We start from the raw sequence: 21,757 nt of genomic DNA, 5'->3' as shown, positions 1-21,757 counted from the left end.
AAGCTCCAGTAGATGGTGAGGGATAGGAAGGCCTGGCATGCTGCAGTCCATGGGGTCACAAAGAGTTGGACATGACTGGATGACTGAACAGCAACAATAATAGCAACAACATCAACAATGTGTTGTTAAAACTGTCCATCAGATTCTTAATTTTGATTAATATAGTTTTCATAATTAGAATTTCCATTATTTTTCAATCATACTGTTACTTTTTATGGCTTCAATTAGCTGCCAAAATTTTAAATCTTGTCTGTTGTCTTTTTGAACTTAGTAAATCATGTTTATTGTGTAGGGCACATCTGATAATCTCCACATATTGGGAATTCTTCAGATCTCTTTCTGAAGCTATTCTGTTGGTTGTTATTTTGTTGTCTTCTATCTTCATATACCTGATTATCTTTGATTATGCTGCTGCTGCTGCTAAGTCACTTCAGTCGTGTCCGACTCTGTGCGACCCCATAGACGGCAGCCCACCAGGCTCCCCTGTCCCTGGGATTCTCCAGGCAAGAACACTGGAGTGGGTTGCCATTTCCTCCTCCAATGCATGAAAGTGAAAAGTGAAAGTGAAGTCGCTCAGTCGTGTCTGACTCCTAGCGACCCATGGACTGCAGCTGACCAGGCCCCTCCGTCCATGGGATTTTCCAGGCAAGAGTACTGGAATGGGGTGTCATTGCCTTCTCTGGCTGCTGACCTAACAAGTGACAATTTTATTTATAAAATGGGCCTAACAGTCTACAGCTTCACTTAAGAATAAGTAAAAGAACAAACATGAACTTGTCTGGAGACAAGAAATATACACTAGATACATTTAAAACAGGATGTAAATTCTCATGTACCTTTCATCTTTCCTTGGGTACACTTATCTAACTGCTTTTACTGGTGTCCTTGGGTACACTAGCTGTATATATAAGATTTATATGAAAATGGAAAACACCAAACAAGTCAAGTAGTTGCTTTGGGGGCAAAGTTGATGAGATCTTTATGATGAAAATAACCTTACAATATATTTCTGTTAGATTCCCATGAAATGCTTATAGTAGACATCTTATTTGAAAAATTACTGCTGGGAATAAGTTGAGGACTGGGATCATGTTATCTTTTTATACAGAATGTTTTTGTATCTTCTGTTAGGAGACTTGGCCTAATACACTGTGGCCTATAGCCCACCAGGCTCCTCTGTCCACAGGGTTTTCCAGGCAAGAATATTGAAATGCGTTGCCATTTCCTTCTCCAAATAGTAGTTCTAGTCTCACCTTAAGCCGGTGGTAAGTCTCGGAGTTTTCTGCCATCCCGATGACTTGTAGCTGGCTTGCAGTCCATGCAGGTTTTGTTTCTGGTTCATCTTCACCCTTCTAGCAAATCATCATGTCCTAGATCAGAGTGCCATGCTGTTTATTCGAGCCCCTACTTTTGTAGGTTATTGCCTCCAACTTTTGTCCCCCTCCCTCCTTGAGGCTGCAAAAAGCACTCTCTGCCTTTTGGCAGTCTCTAATAAATAGATGAAATTCTCCATAGCAAAAGTCACTCTGGATGCCCAGTTCTTAAAGAATTTGCAACTTCTGGATCTTGGCTTAGTAGATCTTAACCATTCTGTTACTTATAAGATTTAAAAATTGTTCTTTTAACTTTTTCAGTTATCTTCAGTGGAAGTTTGTTTGAATTACTTCATCTGGAGCTATTATTGGAAGTGACAAATCAGGACAAGTTATTTAACCTGTTATTAAAAATGTACTTCAGTTTTCTTATCTGTAGTATGGGATTAATAATGTTTACTATCTCGTGGAGTTTTTGAGATTTTTAAGTGAGGTAAAATTGTGTGCTTCGGAGAAGTCAATGGCACCCCACTCTAGTACTCTTGCCTGGAAAGTCCCATGGACCGAGGAGCCTAGTAGGCTGCATTCCATGGGGTCGCTAGGAGTCGGACACGACTGAGCGACTTCATTTTCACTTTTCACTTTCATGCATTGGAGAAGGAAATGGCAACCCACTCCAGTGTTCTTGCCTGGAGAATCCCAGGGAGGGAGGAGCCTGGTGGGCTGCCGTCTATGGGGTCGCACAGAGTCGGACACGACTGAAGTGACTTAGCAGCAGCAGCAGCACTGTGTGCTTACAGTAACACCTGATACGTAGGAAATTTAGTGTTAGATTAATTTGAGAACCCTGGAGTTTTCCAAGCATGAATTAGCCCCTTTTTTTGCCCAAAGTAATTTTCAAGGATTCTGAAAGATTTATAAGTAACATTTATATTAATTGATCTTTATGTCAATGCTGGTTTAGGTAAATGAAGCTTTTTTCCCCCCTAATGTTTTTAATACTCACTGCTATAAGGAGAATTTAATATTGCCTTAAACTAGATAATGACCCTGATATCTTTGTATACATGTATATATATGTGTGTGTATCTATATGTGAATGTATAAAGACTGATAAGCCCCAGGGTGTGTTTCTGTGTATGTGTGTGTGCGAGCTAAGTCGATTTAGTCATGTCCAACTCTTTGCCACCCTGTGGACTGTAGCCCGCCAGGCTCCTCTGTCCATGGGATTCTCAAGGCAAGAATACTAGAGTGGGTTGCCATGCCTTCTCCAGGGGATCTTGCCTACCCAGGAATCAAATCTGTGTCTCTTACGTCTCCTGCACTGGCAGGAGGGTTCTTTACCACTAGCGCCACGTGGGAAGCCTGTGTGTATGTGTGTGCCTGTATAAATGTATAAAGGCTAAATGGAAAGATGTCTTAATTATTTAAAACATTGTCTTTTCTTTATAAAATAAATGGACTGGAGCTAAGAACAACATGAAGTAGAATTGGGTTATTCTTTAAATATTTTAAAAGTCTGAAAATCTGAAGCTTTTCTAATTATCTTTTTCTTTTTTGTGTTTAAAATAGAGGATAATTAAAAACCCCTTGATTTACCCTAGTTTTAAAATTGAGTTCTTGGACTAGGTAGAAAGTAGGCAAAAGAAAATGATATAAAAACAGGTAGCTGAATTCAGTAAAGTCTGGTGATATCTACTTTGCAATCCTGCTGCATGAAAACAAATAGAGCTAACAGTGTAACCTCCCCCCAAAGCGCTAGGTACATATACTATTTCTCTGGTCCATGGATCTGCATCTTTCAAATGCATTTGATCTTTCTTTTGCCTCCATCTAATTTTTGTGCAGAGGAAGTATTACTGAATTCATTTTGCATCAGCATGGAACCCATCTGTATAATGTCAGTCTTCCAGTGTGTTTCTCCAGTTTGTAAAATGCAACAATCATATAAAAACTTAAAGAAATTAAAAAAACAAGTTTTTTTTGAGATTTAGAGAGATAAATGGCAATTTGAAAATTTTCTTAAGTTGTAAACAAGTTCTCCTTTTTGGAAGCTTGGATTAGTGTCTTTAAATGTTTTATGCTATTATAGGTATTCATTTTTGTGATTTTGTTTTCTAGGTTAACAGAACCTTCTGGATATTTAACAGATGGTCCAATTAACTATAAATATAAAACTAAATGTACATGGCTAATTGAAGGCTAGTAAGTATACAATTTGGGTTAATTTATTCTGCAGTGCTAAATGCTTAGCAATATAAAACATTATAAAGGTATAACAGCTTCAAAGTTATATATTCTGTTGCTTATTGTTGGAAAACATTATTCATTATATTTTAAAATGGGATTTATAAATTTTAGATATCATGTTTACTATAAATTACAGTACCCTTGTGACAGTAGTTTAATTTTTGCATATATTTTATTTTTAAGTTCTGTCACTATGGCATTAAATAAAGTATGCATTTTTGGCTTATTTTAAATAGCTTGTTTTAGAATTTGAAGACTCCATAGAAAGTATAAAATATTCCATGCTGAATTATGCCATTTGTTCATACTGTTCATCATTTTAGTTCTAAGGGTATTAAAGAACATTTTGTAAAACAGTTAATTGTCGTTTTAGAGGCATTTTTTAATAATTAGGGTTGTGACTGAATTTATCTATTTAAACATATGAATGAATCATAGATGAATTGATATTAGTTATTTTTTAACTGTTTTATGATTTTTAAAGAGTCTGGAAAACTGGGTATTTGTTGTTGTTACTTTAAAAGCTTTTTTAAACTTCAGAGTTATTAATTCCCTGTGAACCTATGGTCTCCTTTATTTGTTAACAAATGGCAGTGTATTATACTGAGATGTTTTGATTAAATTTGAAGACCTTATTAGTACCTGTAGTTAAAGGTTGATAGAAATACAAATAGTCTTCAGTGCTGAATTTAAAAATCAACTTTAGTTAAGTACAGTTTGAATATATATTAAGTGTACATGTCAATAAAGTTTCAATGAAGTTTACAGTTTATGTATCTCTACCTTAATTAAGACATAGAACATTTCCTGTTGATTAAATTTTTAGAAAAGGATGATGCATGCCTATGGCTGGTTAATAGATTTTGAAGTTGTATGTCTTTTTACAAATTGCATATGACTGCTTATCCATCTTTTATACTGATGACTTAGGGATTTATAGCTAAGTTTCTGTAAATAGATTTTTAATAAAATATTGTAAGATTTCTTCAGATCATGCTTTACATATTACATATTAATTTTTAAATATTTTAATTTTTTTCAGTCCAAATGCAGTGTTAAGATTAAGATTCAATCATTTTGCTACAGAATGTAGCTGGGATCATATGTATGTTTATGATGGAGATTCAATATATGCACCTTTAATAGCTGTACTTAGGTGAGTAGTTTTGTTTAATTGGTGAACTTATAGTCAGTTGTAGAAAAGTAACTGTATAGTTTATTAATTTTAAATATATACTCATCTGTACTTCAAAAATAAATTTAGCATAGACATTGGTGGTTAAATTTCAAAGCTGGTATAAGACTGTTGATACTGTGTCAACTTAGGTGTATGTATAATAATGTAAACATTGATATAACAAAGATAAATAAGTACTGTCTCAGAAATATAGATTTATTTATAAATATCCTTTATTCTTGCTATACATAGTTCATATTTTTATTTTTTAATATTTTTAATTAATGTTTGTATAGTATGTATTTTTACCCTTTTACTTTCAACTATATCATTATAAACATTATAAGTTTCTTGTCAACAGTGCATAGTTGGGTCATGTTTTTGTGTTTTTTTTTTTTTAATTTTGTGTATGTTTTCAAAACTGCCTATATGCATAGGTTAATGTGAGTTCTAACTGACAAAGAAATTAATGGATGTGTTTTTTTTTTTTTAAGAAAATTAAAATTTATTTTTTCTGGCTTTATTGAGATATAATTGACGTACTGTGTTAGTTTAAATTTATAACATGATTTTATATATATATATATGAGCACACAATTATATAGTGTGTGTGTTCAGTTGCTCCGTCTTGTCTTTTTGTGACCCCATGGACTGTAGCCTGCCAGGCTCCTCTGTCCATGGAATTTTCCAGGCAAGAATACTGGAGTGAGTTGCCATTTCCTTCTCTGGGAATAGACATGTATTTTATAGTTTTTTTAATTTTAGAGAAATTATAAATTTTAAATTCTGTAAAAAAAGATTACTTTATATTTTATGTAGTGGTTTAATAGAGGTGTTTGTATTAGTTCTCATAGTTTGGAAATTTTGGTTGCTTCAAAATATATTATTGTTAGATGGTCAGACTTAATTTAAAAATTTTTAAATCACAGCATTTTCAGGATCAATTTAAAAATCTTTTTTATGTGTGTATGTACATTATTATGAAATGTTTTATGAACAGAAAAAAACATATTAGAAAAAATTTTGAGCATATAGTATAGGTTTTGTGTACAATTTAGCTAGCATGATTGTTGAGTTATTCATTACACTATTCCTTACTTCTGTTGTTTACACAGTATCTGTTTTTTAAAAAAAAATAATTTTATTGATTGATTCTTTTGTCTGTGCTGGGTCTTCACTGCTGTGAAGCTGCTCTCTGTTTGTGTACATGGGCTTCTCATTGTGGTGCCTTCTCATGTTGCAGAGCGTGGGCTCTTGGATGTACAGGCTTCAGCAGCTGCAGCTCATGGCTCAGTACTTTCGGTTCCTGGGCTCTCAAGCACAGACTCAGTAGTTGTGGCGCCTGGGCTTCGTTGCCCCAGGGCATGTGGGATCTTCCCGGACTAGGCATCGAACCCAAGTCTCCTGCATTGGCAGGCAGATTCTTTACCACTGAGCTACTAAGGATGCCCTACCCCAGTATCTTTGATATGTTCTGTCATTGTTAAAAATTTATATATGGGTAAAAGCTTACTGTTCCCTTTAACTTTTTATTTTACTTTTCTTTTTACTATTTATGTTGTCATTATCCTGTTTTAACAGGAATGTAAATTATTATTTTTTTGGACAACCAAGGAATTGTATTTTGGAATGATTGTTTTAAAGTGACTCCTTCGGACCTTAGACACACTCTGACATTGCGATTGCTCAAGATACTTATAGAACTTAATTTTTGAGTTGTTTGAAAGTTATATAAAGGGTATTCTTGAGTAACCCTTCATCTAAGAATAGTAGATGGAAAATGGAGTAGAGCTTTGTGAATAATTACATTTCGATAGTTAGATAAGATCCTAGGTTCATACATTTATTTGTTGCAATTTAGATATAACTTTTCATTTCTCTAGCTTGGTCTACATTTGCTGCCCATCATTTAGATGTGTGGCTTTTTATTTGTGTTTCTAGTAGCTGTGATGACTTTCTGTTAATTAACAGTGATTCATTAATGCTCTTACCAACCATTTCTTTGATACTAAAGGAAACTTTTGTTAGATAATTAGCAGGATGGGATTTAGTATGACCGTGAAGGTGGAACCAGTGACTTTTCATTAGCAAGTGTTTCTGTTAGCTATCCTGAGGGAGATAGAAAGTTCATGTTTATTAAATATCCACTTGATCCTCAGCACTGTATCAGGCAGTTTAAATGTCATCACGTCCTCATAAGGACACTATAGAAGTGCTGTTAACCCCATTTATTGTTGAGAGAATTGAGCCCCAGAAAAATCAAGTCTGACTTCTGATAGATGGTAGAGCCAGGATTAGGACTTAAAGCTTATACTGTTTGTACTTTACTTTACTAAGAATGAGTTGTATGAGTATTTATTGTTCAATAAACGTTTGATAACCTACCCAGTTCCAGAGACTACCATAAGCCTGGAGGATGCAGTAAGGAGTAAGGTACAGGTTACTGCAGACACAGCTACCTGCAGCTGGGTCAGACTTCACAGGTTAAGTGCACAGCCCTCCCCAAAACTGCCCTCACTTCAGACACCAGCTGCAAGTTCAGGGGTGCCCAGGCCACCTGCACTTCTGGGCCAGCTGGTTACAAGTTGAGAGGTGCCGTAACCCTCTCAGGTTCAGTCATTAACTAGATAACTCACAGAACTCAGGAAAGCACTGTACTAATGATTATAGTTTTATTCCAAATTATAAAAATCAGGACGAGTCAAATGAGACACATAGGGTGAGATCTGGGGGCATCACAGACAAAGCTTCTGTGTCCTTATGTGTGCTTGGTCATTCAGTTGTGTCTGGCTCTTTGTGACCCCATGGGTTGTAGCCTACCAGGCTTCTCTGTCCATGGGATTCTCCAGGCAAGATCACTGGAATGGGTTGCCATTTCCTCCTCAAGGGGATCTTCCCAACTCAGGGATTGAACCCAGGTCTCCTACATTGCAGATGGATTCTTTACTATCTGAACGACCAGAGAAGCCCAAGAATACTGGAGTTAGGCAGCCTGTACCTTCTTCAGGGGAAGTTTCCGGCCCAGGAATCTTAACTGGAGTCTCCTACCTTGCAGGTGGATTCTTTACCAGCTGAGCCACCAGGGAAGCACTCTGTGTCCCTAGGACAGATGTTATCCTCCCAATGTATCAGTGTGTATTAGGATGCTCTCCTGAGTTTTAGGTGTATAGAGTTAATTGGGAATTGTGTTTCGTATGATTGATTGACTCACTGACCACATGGTCAAACTCAGTCTCCACCCGCATTCTGACTCTGGAAGTCAGGTGAATTTCTTGTGGCTTAGAGCTCCAAGACTTTAATCAGTCACTTGGTTGGTCTTTCTGTTGTGGGCAGCTCCTATCCTGAGTCACCTCTAGCATAAACTGTGAGCCCACAGTAAATAATAGAGACATTGTTGTCAGTTGGGAAATGCCAAGGTTTTGGAGGCTGTATCACCACACAGTCGATGTGCCCTGAGAGTGACATGTGAACAGACTGTTTACATGTAACAAGTGTTGTAATCAGATTCTGAAAAGAGTGCTATATGATTTCAGAAGTAGCTAATTTTTCATGATGTCTTTCATTGTCAGTAGAAGAGTGAAGACAAAGTGTGGGGATTAGATAGGACATCCTAGATGGAGAAAAACACAGTTCAGGTCAGTCCTGTTGCTTAGTTGTGTCCGACTCTTTGTGACCCCATGGACTGCAGCATGGCAGACTTCCCTGTCCATCACCAATTCCTGGAGCTTATTCAAACTCACGTGCATCGAGTTGCTGATGCCATCCAACCATCTCATCCTGTGTGGTCCCCTTCTCCACCTGCCTTTAATCTTTTCCAGCATCAAGGTCTTTTCAAATGAGTCAGTTCTTTGCATCAGGTGGCCAAAGTATTGCAGTTTCAGCTTCAGCATCAGTCCTTCCAGTGAACACCCAGGACTGATTTCCTTTAGGATGGACTGGTTGGATTTCCTTGCAGTCCAAGGAACTCTCAAGAGTCTTCTCTAACACCACAGTTCAAAAGCATCAATTCTTCTGCACTCAGCTCTCTTGATAGTCCAACTCTCACATCCATACGTGGCTACTGAAAAAACCATAGCTTTGACTAGATGGACCTTTGTTGGCAAAGTAATGTCTCTGCTTTTTAATATGCTATCTAGGTTTGTCATAGCTTTTCTTCCAAGGAGCAAGTGTCTTTTAACTTCATAGCTGCAGTCACCATCTGCAGTGATTTTGGAGCCCCCCAAAATGGTCTCTCACTGTTTCCATTGTTTCCCCATCTGTTTGTCATGAAGTGATGCGACCAGATGCCACAATCTTAGTTTTTGAATGTTGAGTTTTAAGCCAGCTTTTTCACTCTTCTCTTTCACTTTCATCAAGAGGCTCCTAAGTTGTTCTTCACTTTCTGCCATAAGGGTGGTGTCATTTGTGTATCTGAGGTTATTGATATTTCTCCTGGCAACCTTGATTCCAGCTTGTGCTTCATCCAGCCCAGCATTTCGCATGATGTACTCTGCATATAAGTTAAATAAGCAGGGTGACAATAATCAGCATTGACATACTGGTTTCTCGATTTGGGACCAGTCTGTTGTTCCATGTCCAGTTCTAGCTGTTGCTTCTTGACCTGCATACAGATTTCTCAGAAGGCAGGTCAGGTGGTCTGGTATTCCCATCTTTTTAAGAATTTTCCACAATTTGTTGTGATTCACACAGTCAAAGGCTTTGGCCTAATCAATAAAGCAAAAGTAGGTGTTTTTCTGGAACTCTTGCTTTTTCGTTGACCCAACGGATGTTGGCAACTTGATCTCTGGTTCCTCTGCATTTTTTAAATCCAGCTTGAACCTATGGAAGTTTACGGTTCACATACTGTTGAAGCCTGGCTTGGAGGATTTTGAGCGTTACTTTGCTAGCGTGTGAGATGAATGCAACTGTGCGGTAGTTTGAACATTCTTTGGCATTGCTTTTCTTTGGGATTGGAATGAAAACTGACCTTTTCCAGTCCTATGGCCACTGCTGAGTTTTCCAAATTTGCTGGCCTACTGAGTGCAGCACTTTCACAGCATCATCTTTTAGGATTTGAAACAGCTCAGCTGGAATTCCATCACCTCCACTAGCTTTGTTCATAGTGGCATATACACCCTAAAGAACATTAAATTTTGGGACAGTAGTAAGTAGTGATGAGTAGCTTGATCATCGGAAATATGAAGGGATAGGTGGGAGCCCGAGTACTCTATAAATGGTAATCAGTAGCATCTCCTGCATGCTCATGTGCCAGGTAGCATTTATATATACATCAAGTCCTTTATATATACATCAAGTCATTGACTCCTCACAGTAACCTTTCAGGTAGGTATTATTGCTATTTTGTAAATGGAGAATTGAGGCACAGAGAGATTCTGTGAGTGGCTCAGAGTTGCTTAACTTGTAAGCAGTGGAATCAGAATATAAGCCTGGTTTTATTGTCCCTTGATCACTGTAACTGAAGAAGGCAATGGCACCCCACTCCAGTACTCTTGCCTGGAGAATCCCATGGATGAAGGAGCCTGGTAGGCTGCAGTCCATGGAGTCGCTAAGAATCAGGCACAACTAAGCGACTTCACTTTCACTTTTCACTTTCATGCATTGGAGAAGGCAACCCACTCCAGTATTCTTGCCTGGAGAATCCCAGGGACAGAGCAGCCTAGTGGGCTGCCGTCCATGGGGTCGCACAGAGTCAGACACGACTGAAGCGACTTAGAAGCAGCAGCAGCAGATCACTGTAACATTGCTTTCTTCTTACCACACTAAAGAAATTGACTTTATTCTGTAGGCAAGATAGAACTATATATAATTCTCCATTTTATAATATGGAGATGGATTGGAATGGAGATGTGTTATTTTTTTTATTGTGTGCTGGACAGTCATGTGCCTGACACCTTGATTGTAAAATCATTAATAATAATAATTTGAGACCTAGGAATTTGTTATATTCCCAGAGAATGCCGGGGACACTAGAAATTCACAGCCAGCTGGATTCTAAATCAGGTGTTGAGGTGATTCACAGCCACGCTGTCGTTTCTGAAGGTCCTGTCTTTTATGGGTTCACTTTTACTCCTAGTCTTTGGGGTCTCAGGTCAGAGGGGGTTCTGTGTTCTACTCTGTGGTTTCCTAGCTCTGTGAAACAGTCCAGTTTCTTAGCCCTTTGAACCTGACCTCTAACTTTGAAATTAGTGAATGCCTGTATGGAGAAATGGTGAGGCCAATTCCTTTTCTAGTTGACTTCAGTGAGAAGGTTGGTTGGTCCAAATAGGTATGTTATGTGGGAAGTGGGAATCTTCTTTCATTTATTGTTTTTAAAACACAAACAAACAGCCAAGCAAACAAATCTGCTCTTTTCATCTGTTTCAGAGCGTTTAATCATATCTGTTAAAAAGATCTGGAATATTATTTTTAGCAATGTATTCATGTGATGTAATCTCACTACAGTGAAAATTATGTATGTGTAACTAAAACTGGTCTTACGGAAATTAATTCTGTTGATAGTCTTCTTTTAAAATCTTTTGTTCCTTCACAAACAGAAGCTAGTAAATGTTATAATAATTGTTAAAACATCAGGGGTTGTTTACTTTTTAATTTGTTTGCTTTTCAAAATGTGTTTACAAAATAAATTACTTGACTATAATATTTCATTTTGTTCTGTCAAATACAATCTGAATGAGGGACTTCAGTACCTGTTGGTACCTAAACATAAGTTTAACAGTGTCTAAAGGAATCGGATACTTTGAGTAATGTAATTTGTTGTTAGCAGCTTTTTTTTTCTTATATGTTTTCTTAGATTTAGAGAGGATAGTATGGTATAAGTAAATGAAGATATGTAATTTTCCCCTGTGAACAAGAATGCTTAAAAAGGGAGAAATACCGGTTATTAATACAGAACTCCTGCTTTTACACAGTTATATTTTCCCCCAACAAACTTCATTTTCTTTTGTGTTTGTTGTCTTTTGGAATAATTATATATTGATGTAATTTGCATGAGTATGCAAAATGCTAAAGAATTATAAAAAGTATGTATGTTAAGATAATCTAAAACTAGGTTAGTGAATTGCAGATGTGCAACTTTAACTGGAATATCATTGTAATCACTTAGCTGATCGGATGAAGTGTTCTGTCTAGCTTCATGAGAATTTGCAACCAGTGGGGAAGAGTAACGCTATAAGGTCACTTGTTAGAGAGTACCAAGGTGGTTTTATTTTATCTATCTAATTGAAGTATAGTTGCTTTACAATATTATACTAGTTTCTGGTATGCAACATAGTGATTTGATATTTTTATAGATTATATTCCATTTAAAGTTCTTATCAAATGTTGGCTATATTCTCTGTGCTGCATGTTCTGTCCTTGTATCTTATTTATGTATACCTAGTACTTTGTACCGCTTAAGCCTCTTCCCCTATCTTGTTCCCTCCACCACCCCTCTCCCCACTGGCAACCATTGGTTTGCTCCCTGTGTCTGTGAGTCTGTTTCGGTTTTGTTTTATTCATTTGTTTGTTTTATTTATTTTTTTAAATTTCACATGTAAGTGAAAACATACAGCATTTATTTGTCTTTCTCTGAGTTACTTCACTAAGCAAAATACCCTTCAGGTTCATCCATGTTGTTGCAAATGGCAAAATTTCGTTCTCTTTATGGCTAAGTAATTCCATTGTGTGTGTGTGTGTGTGTGTGTGTGTGTGTGCCACATCTTCTTTATCCATTCATTTCTTGGTAGACACTTAGGCTGCCTCCATATCTTGACTTTGAAATAATGCTGCTAAGAACTTTGGAATACATATACCGTTTTGGATTAGTGTTTTCATTTTCTTTAGATATATCCCAGAGTAGAATTGCTGGGTCATACAGTATTCTGTTTTTAATTTTTTGAGAAACTTTTATACTGTTTTCCGTAGTGGCTGCATCAATTTACGTTCCCATGAAGAGTACAAGAGAGTTCCCTTTTCTTCACATCCTCTCTAACATTTGTTATGTCCTCTTTTTGATGATAGCCATTCTGACAGGTGTGAGGTGGTGGTTCATTGTGGTTTTGATTTGCATTTCTCTAATGATTAGTAATGTTTAGCATCTTTTCATGTGCCTGTTGTACATCTATGTCTTCTTTGGAAAAATGTCTATGCATGTCTTCGCAATCAGGTAAAAAAAAACTTTTTTTAGAAAATTTGATATTTAGTTATATGAGCTCTTTCTATATTTAGGACATTAACCCCTTATCAGACATCATTTGTAAATATCTTCTCCCTTTCAGTAGGTTGTATTTTTATTTTGCAGATGGTTTCCTTTGCTGTGCAAAAACTTTTAAGTTTGATTGGGTCCCATTTGTTTATTTTTGCTTTTGTCTCCCTTTCCTGAGGGGGCACATCCCCCCAAATAATCCTACAACTATATCAAAGGGTATCCTGCCTACGTTTTCTTCCAGGAGTAGTATGGTTTCTGGTCTTATATTTAGGTCTTTAATCCATCTTGAGTTTATTTTTGTATGGTGTGAGGGCATGTTCTAATCTCATTGTTTTGCATATAACCATCTAGTTTCCCCAGCAGTACTTGTTGAAGAGACCAGCTTTTCTCCATTGTATATTCTTGCCTCCTTTGACATGGATTAATTGACCATAAGTGTGTGGGTTTATTTCTGAGCTTTCTATTCTGTTCCATTGATCTTTTTGTCTTTTTTATGCTAAAACTATTCTGTTTTGATTCCTGTATCTTTGTATTATAGCCAAAAGTCATGGAGCAGGATGCCTCCAGCTTTGTTCTTTTTTATCAAGATTATTTTGGCTATTCAAGATCTTTTGTGGTTTCATACAAATTTTAGGATTATTTGTTCTAGTTCCATGAACAATGTCATGGGTGTTTTGCTAAGGATTCCATTGAATCTGTAGATTGCTTTGTGTTCAGTTCAGTTCAGTCATTTAATCATGTCTGACTCTTTGTGACCCCATGGACTGCAGCACACCAGGCTTCTCCGTCCATCACCAACTCCTGGAGTTTGCTCAAACCCATGTCTATTGAGTTGGTGATGCCACCCAACCGTCTCATCCTCTGTCGTCCCCTTCTCCTGCCTTCAATCTTTCCCAGCATCAGGGTCTTTTTCAATGAGTCTGTTCTTTGCATCAGGTGGCCAAAGTATTGGAGGGAGTTTCAGCTTCAGCATCAGTCCTTCCAATGAATATTCAGGACTGATTTCCTTTAGGATAGACTGGTTGGCTCTTCTTGCAGTCCAAGGGACTCTCAAGAGTCTTCTCCACACCACAGTTCAAAAGCATCAATTCTTCAGCACCCAGTTTTCTTTATGGTCCAACTCTCACATCCATACACGACTATTGAAAAAACCAGTTTTGACCAGATTGATCTTTGTTGACAAAGTAATGTCTCTGCTTTTTAATATGCTATCTAGGTTTCTCATAGCTTTTCTTCCAAGGAGCAAGCAAGCGCCTTTTAACTTCATGGCTGCAGTCACCATCTGCAGTGATTTTGGAGCCCAAGAAAATAAAGGTAGTATTGCTTTGGGTAGAATGGACATTTTAACCGTATTAGTTCTTCCCAGGTGGCTCAGTGGTGAAGAAATCTGCCTTACAATGCAGTAGATGCGGATTGATATCTGGATCGGAAAGATCCCCTGGAGAAGGAAATGGCAACCTGCTCTAGTATTCTTGCCTGGGAAATCCCATGGACAGGGGGCCTGGTGGGCTACAGTCCATGGGGTTCCAAAGAGTCAGACATGACTTAGCAGCTTAGCAACAACAGTTCTTTCCCAAGGTATCTTTAAATGAAGGTTTACATAGAACTTAAGTAAAAGAGCATCCTGTGGTCTTATGAGAGAATGGACAACAGGGCAAAGGGCAGAAATTACAGTCTAGTGTTGAGAAGAGAGAAAGGAGTATGGTGGCCTGAGAGTAGATGTTTTCTGTCGTCAGCAGCAGCAGTAGAGCTCATTGGTGAGAAATGACTGGGAACTCATTTTAGATTTATTCTTGTTGTGCATTGTAATATATAATAGATAGTTAATGATTGTGAAAAGAATATTTTGAATAAGTCTTATGTGATTAACAGTCATACGTACATTAATATACACAATGTTCAACTTTGCTCTCTTAACAGTGGTTTGATAGTTCCTGAAATACGGGGAAATGAAACTGTGCCTGAAGTTGTTACAACATCTGGCTATGCACTGTTACATTTTTTTAGTGATGCTGCATATAATCTAACTGGTTTCAACATTTTTTACTCGTAAGTATTTTTTTTGTTAAATTCGTATTGTAATAATGATTCTTATAATTTGACATAAAAGAGTTTATTGTTTTTTTGTATAAATGTCTTATGTACCAGGAATCGGCTAGGGTGTTAAATTCCAAAATATACAGCGTCTCTTCCTGTTACATAAGATTTTTAATAATATGATCCCCCAAATCCTGTCTAAGCTTGTATTAGGATAATTTGTAAGCTTCAAGGCACCATGGTAACAAGTTAGGTTTGGTTGAAAATTAATTACAAAATTAAAAATCGTCGGGAAATGATTAAGTAAAGAAACACACACCGAGTGTAACTTTAAGTCACAAATGTTCAGGATTGCAGAGAGCTGTTATCTGCCCCTCTGTGCTCCAAGGTATTTTATACCTAATCTGAAGAATGAAGAGAGCTACATTTTCATAGTCCTTCTTATTGCAGAAACTGTGCTGAATGCTGTATATACAATAAGATTCTTTAATTCTCTTCACGTCAGTTCTGTCAAGTGAGTATTTTCCCCATTTTACACATGAGAAAATTGAGGCTTTTAGGAGATAAGGTAAGTGGCTATATACCACTGTCTCTTTAAAATTAGAAAAATAATATTTCTTGAGTGTTTCTTATGTCTAACTCTCTGTGCAAATTTTTATAGAAGTCCAAGGGTGAAGTGAATTAGCCAGAGATTCTTTTGGTTGTTTTCATTAGGAATGACCACAGAAGAATTTGATACATTTTTTTGTTTGTTTGTTTTCTTCAGTAATGTAGAAAATGATAACCGAGGATTTTTCATGAGGAATAAGACATCCTAAATATCCTTGAATCAGCAATTTATTATAGAGTTTATTTATATCAAGCATGTACACAAGGGAGAATAAATATATAGTAAAATATAATCAGTTAGGGAGCCTTAAAATAAAATCCGATAAACACCTTTTAATTTCCACAACAGTGTTTAGGTGATAGCATGCTATTTAAGTGTCATGTGGCAATGGCACCCCCTCCAGTGCTACTACCCGGAAACTCCCATGGACGGAGGAGCCTTGTATGCTGCAGTCCATGGGGTCGAGAAGAGTCGGACACGACTGAGCGACTTCACTTTCACTTTCACTTTCATGCATTGGAGAAGGAAATGGTAACCCACTCCAGTATTCTTGCCCGGAGAATCCCAGGGATGGGGGAGCCTGGTGGGCTGCCATCTATGGGGTCGCACAGAGTCGGACACGACTGAAGTGACTTAGCTTAGCAGCAACCAGTTTATGTTTTGCCTTCTCTTACTGTTTCATGTATTCATGACCTTATTTTTTACCTATAAAGTGTACTCATATCCTATAAAACATTTGAGTACTTGAATATTTACCAAACGTTGTGCTTGGAACTGTATAGATCCTGCAGATGTTGAATGTGTAGTCTTGGTAGCAGAGTAAATTCATTGAATGGACTGAGGCCAGTTGAAGATATGTATACCTGAATCGCCTTAGGGGTAAAAAAGTACAGAGTAAAAAATTGAAGTCACATTGTAAAATGTGTTAAATGAAACACATGGACACATATAACATTTATAAATTTAACAAAATACCAGCCCAGATTATTTTTCTAATCATCTTGAATTTGAATATATATGAATTATATTTTACAGAATCAATTCTTGTCCTAACAATTGCTCTGGTCATGGGAAGTGTACAACTAGTGTCTCTGTTTCAAGTCAAGTGTATTGTGAATGTGATAAATACTGGAAGGGTGAAGCTTGTGATATCCCCTACTGTAAAGCCAATTGCGGCAGTCCAGATCACGGTTACTGTGACCTAACAGGAGAAAAGTTGTGTGTCTGCAATGATAGTTGGCAAGGTAAGTGGCTTTTGAAACATGTAGTCACATAGCTAATATATTAATACAAATAATATCTACACTCATTTGCTGTAGTTTGCACACCCAAATCTCATAGATTCATTTTTAGAATTTCAGTAGTAGTCAACGTCTTAATAATTTGCTTCTTCAAAAGGCTTCCCAGGTGACTCAGATGGTAAAGAATCTACCTGCAATGCAGGAGACCCAGGTTCCATCCCTGGGTGGGGAAGATCCCTTGGTGAAGGGAATGGTTATCCACTCCAATATTCTTGCCTGGGAAGTCTCATGGACAGAGGAGCCTGGTGGTGTGTAGTCCATGGGGTCATAAAGAGTTGGACATGATTGAACGACTTTCACTTTTTTCACAAAATCAGTAAAGATTTTGTCTACATGCTATTATGAGAATCAAATAAATTTATAAATGAAACTCTTTAAATTGTAGATGTATGATTATTGATTTTCTTTAATTTTTTGATGGGTTCCCAAAGATTTGGTGGCTTGGCTAAAATTAACACCTGGTACATCAAAATTTGATTTATAATGGGTAACATAAATAGCATGTTGTAAAAATAGATGCTTATCTTGGAAGGTACTGGACTATATTAAACTTCTTTCTTAGTAAAGACTGACCTCTTGTGGCTATTTTTAAAAGAACATAGAATATTTTAAAAAGTTTTTCAGTTGCCTGTGGCAAAAGCAGTAAGAATTAGGGAAGAATTTCTAAATAATTTTTATCAACATGTATTATTAAATATTAAATTTAGAGTATATTGACAAGTTTTAGCTTTAAGTATTTGGGTATAAAATCATAAATCTTACTATTATATAGGGTCTGTATAAAATATATTTATAGATTGGGCTGGCCAAAGCATTCATTTGGGTTTTTCCCTTGCGATGTTACAGAAGAATCCCAGTGAACTCTTTGGCCAACTACAGTACTTACCTACCGAGAGCTTGCTTTGTGCAACTTATATTTACACATTGAGAATCCTGTGTATTAATCCTGTTGATGGGGGAAATATGACTCAAGAAATACATAATCTAAAGTTACATGACCATGTGTAGCAGTCGTAGCAGTAGTTCCTATCAGACCCAGGTAAAAACCAAGGAGAGTGTGCTCCTCATATTTAACTTTACTCAGACAAATTAAACAAATGTTGCTGAGTGTGCTGAGTAGTTATTTGGAGCAGTTATTTTAGGCTTTCCATAAATTATGCCCATCTTTAACACATGTTATTTCATTAAAAAATTAGTTACTCCAACCATATGAAATATCAGTGATTATTGAGTTGCATTTGATTCCCTATTATGATTATGACAGATACAAATTTCTCAGTGTTTTTAATTATAGGATGTATTTTGTTGAGTGGCTATTTTAATAATTCATGGCCTTTCTTCCCTTAAAAAGTGCCTTGAGGTATCTTTTTTTTTTTTTTCCATTTCAGTCTTGAATCTAAAATAATGTCCTTTTCTCTGAAGACACTAGTAAGTACATCAAGAATATATTTAAGCTAAGGCCTGAGAAATAGAAGTATAGCTTATATGCAAGGTTTTTTTTCTAACTTGTCTTCATCTGCTATTAGTCCCCAGCTCATCTCAACAGTCTTAAAAGCAAATGAGAAATATATTTGTAAAATATTCTCTATGAACATCTCTGTCCTTTCTTTGTTCTTTTCTTCCATCTTTAAAATACTTTATTTTCTGGGTGTTTTGTAATATATATCTGGTTGAAAACGTTATCTGTTGTTTTTCTGGCTCTGTTTATTGGCATTTCACATTTTATTATTCTTGTCAGGACTTGACTCTTAAATGTCTAAAAGAAAGTGGACATGGGGAACAAATACTGGGTATGTTTACTTTTAAAGCAAAGTGATAATATGAAGTTTATATATATATATTAACACATACACGTGTATACATGTACACGTTTTTTAAAATGAGAATAATGTGAAAGTGCTTTATAAATTATAAAATATTACATAGAAACTAGACATTTGTATACCATTACTGCTTCTTAGTAATTAATTTATCTCTGATGAATATTTTATGGGTAGTGTTTGGTGAAATGGATATTGTGTTTCTTTCAAGACAGATGATGTATAGTCTGGTTTCTTTGAGCCTCAGATCTGATCCCTAATTTTGTATTTAAGGAAGCAGAGCTTCAAGTAGCTATGTGTTTTCCCCCACCCCTGCCCCCAATCAACTCCCTAATCAGAGTGGCTCAAGGTTTCTCTCTTACATAACTTTAGACAATCAGAACCACTGGAAGTCTTTGGTTTGATTGTAAGCAACAGACACAGTTCTGGCTTCCCTGAGCAGAAAAGGCAGTTATTGGGAACTATGTCAGGGATCTCTGCCTCCCAGGATTTGTTCTTGCCTTCTTTTTGGTGATAGAATTCACTGAGTTTGTAGCTCTCAAGCACATGGTCTTCAGCTGCATACCATATTCCTCAGCCTTCTTTGCATCTAGCATGGTTATTATACTGTGTTAGGTCAGTAGGATATGAGTGGAAATGCTGTGTGGGAATTTTACATCACTGAGATCTTTTACAATGGCTGGTAAATGGCAGCAACTGTGGTAACACTTGCATATTTGCCTGTAGAATGTGTTTTATGAGAAAAGAATGAACTTTTAGCTTATTTAAGCAACTTACTTTTGGTTGTCTTAACCTGTACTCTGACTAATACAAAAGGACATCGGGTAGCTCACAAAGGTGATGGGAAGGCTGTAAAACCTTGGTTGCAAAGGGATAGGTGTAACGGAAGGCTAGTGGGTTGGTTCCCAGCACAGATATAGCCACAGAAAAGTTTGATTAGGATATTCCTGTTGCTGCCACTGGATCCTGGGGCACCACCCCTGTGTCCTTGCTGTGGATACGGCATGCTGTAGGCTTGGGTAGAGAAGTTCTAAACTCTCCCCACATCTTTGTTATCACTTACGAAGGTTTGAAGGCCTGCTCGGTAATATCTACTTGGCTATATTTTGGTCTTACCCCTACCTTCTGAATTGTGTGGGAATAGATTTTGTTTCTGAACAAAATCCACACAGTTAGAGATTTTCCTAAACAAGGAAGGGGGGTTCAGATGATTAGAGTCTTCTAAATAAAGGAAAAAATACAAATAAAATATTTTAAAGTATAGATTGTTGCCATAATTGACGAGGAATGTGTTGAACAGTTCTCTCGTGTCTGCTCAGAAAAACTTTGTGATGTGGAATAGATGGTAGTAGTCGACAGGTGGAAAAGATAAACCAGCAGGCTTCAGGGTACAATTCTCAACTTATTACCACAGAACATTCCCTCCCCCAATTCTATGGAGTTGAAAACCAGATTATCAGGTTTTGTATGAAAGATCATTACTTGGACATTGAAAAATCGTCCCCGGTCCTTTCCTGTTCCGGCATATCCTGTTCAATTCTGTCATTTAGTCCTCTAATTCTTTATGAATATTCAGTATTCCTTTTCAGTCCAGTCGTAGTTCTCAGGTAAGGACTGAAGTTGGATGTTTTCAGCCTTTGAGATTATTGATTAAAAGAGCATCTTAATGTGTACGTCAGGTAATTTGTAGTTTTCTATAGTGTTTCTGATTCTTTAAATTTAGTTACACTTTGTTTGGATTTATTTCGGTTCCTTGCGTGTTCTTTGTCCCTAAATATCTCAAGGCCTTTCTTATTTCTGCACTTCTCCTTCACCTTCAGCATTCTCGGGGCAGGTCCTCCATTAGACGCTTTCCTAGCACTGAATCCTTTCCATTTGTAGCATCCACCACAGTTACGCTGGTGTGATTCTTTGATTATCTTTCCTACTGGAATGTAAACTCCATGAAGTTAAGAGTAATTATGTTTTGATCATCTTTATATCCTCAGCATCTTCTCTAGTGCCTGTTGTATAGTAGGCACTCAAATTCTTTTTTTTCTTAAATGAATGAATTAGAAAGGTTTAGTTTGCCTGTTTAGTGTTATGTGGACATTCAGGTACAGATGTTTCAGTAGACGAGTACTCCAATAAATTATGAAATTTACTTGCTAAATAAAACATTTTACATATTGAGGTGAGCATTTGAATTTGAACAGTCTGGTCAGGTATTTTCTTTCCATCCTTTGGATTTAGAGTTTAGTATTTGCCATCGGGTGGCAGTATTGACTACCAAAGCACGCACTAAGACTCCATGGCACTTTTCAAGTTGTAGAAACTTGATGATTTTGTTTTAGAAAAATAGGAAATCTTCTATCTCAGATCCATGAATATTTTATCATAAATTATTTTTCTCAGGGTTAGTCATGTAACATATTAGGACATAGTTACTTTAGTATAGTGTGTATAAGTACACAGCATAACTTACATTTTCCTTTAGAAATTTAATAAAGGGAGAAAGAAAAGAGACATTTAAACTACACTAAAATTGACTTTAAGACTTTTTGACCTTAGATTAAGATAGAGTTGTCATCAATGTATATGAGGGAGACTTTAGGAGGCAGATCAGTTTGGGTTTGGCATGTTATGTTTGAGATATCTTTTAGACGTCTTAGAGGAGATGTTGAAAAGCAATTGGAGTTTAGTGGAGAGAGGTCTGTACTGTTTCGGGCTGACTGGCTTAAAAATGTTAAATTGGGAATAGTTGATGATACCAAAAACCATGAGTTCAGCTGAGATCATGAAGGAAGGGAGTACAGAGAGAGAATGGAACAAAGGACTGAGTTGTGGGTTACAACAAAATTCACAGGCCATTATTCTGTGCCAGACAGAGGTTCCTTGCTTATAGAAACTTACCTAATGCAGAAAAACTTACAACCACTTATTTTATTGCCTCTGGCTTAGACGTAGGATAGGCAGATCCTGTTCTCAATCCCATCTCACTCTGTATTTATCATTTTCAACTAATCAGAACCAGTCTGTAAAGCTTTGTTTCAGGTCTTTCACAACACAAAAACAGTAATTGGAG

The 21,757-nt window shown here is 36.8% G+C and overlaps 1 protein-coding gene across 2 annotated transcripts in view; it reads left to right on the top strand.

Moving 5' to 3' along the window:
* The first annotated feature begins 1,246 nt into the window (after nt 1–1,246).
* The window catches only part of ATRNL1 (attractin-like 1), a 779,810-nt gene continuing 759,299 nt past the window's right edge, over nt 1,247–21,757 (top strand). Inside the window, exons 1-5 of one of the 2 annotated variants that reach the window (XM_010859292.1) lie at nt 1,247–1,728; nt 3,435–3,518; nt 4,606–4,719; nt 14,846–14,974; nt 16,608–16,816. In XM_010859292.1, the coding sequence (XP_010857594.1) occupies nt 1,727–1,728; nt 3,435–3,518; nt 4,606–4,719; nt 14,846–14,974; nt 16,608–16,816 (538 nt within the window). In that variant the 5' untranslated portion in view covers nt 1,247–1,726. The remainder of the gene's footprint in view (nt 1,729–3,434; nt 3,519–4,605; nt 4,720–14,845; nt 14,975–16,607; nt 16,817–21,757) is intronic. The other variant, XM_010859293.1, reaches the window with a different exon arrangement.

This window comes from Bison bison, unplaced genomic scaffold (genome assembly GCF_000754665.1).
Source record: "Bison bison bison isolate TAMUID 2011002044 unplaced genomic scaffold, Bison_UMD1.0 scf7180017864456, whole genome shotgun sequence".
Lineage (NCBI taxonomy): Eukaryota > Metazoa > Chordata > Mammalia > Artiodactyla > Bovidae > Bison > Bison bison.
The sequence above is the reverse complement of the archived record's forward strand: the minus strand, read 5'-3'. Positions and strand labels throughout refer to the sequence as shown.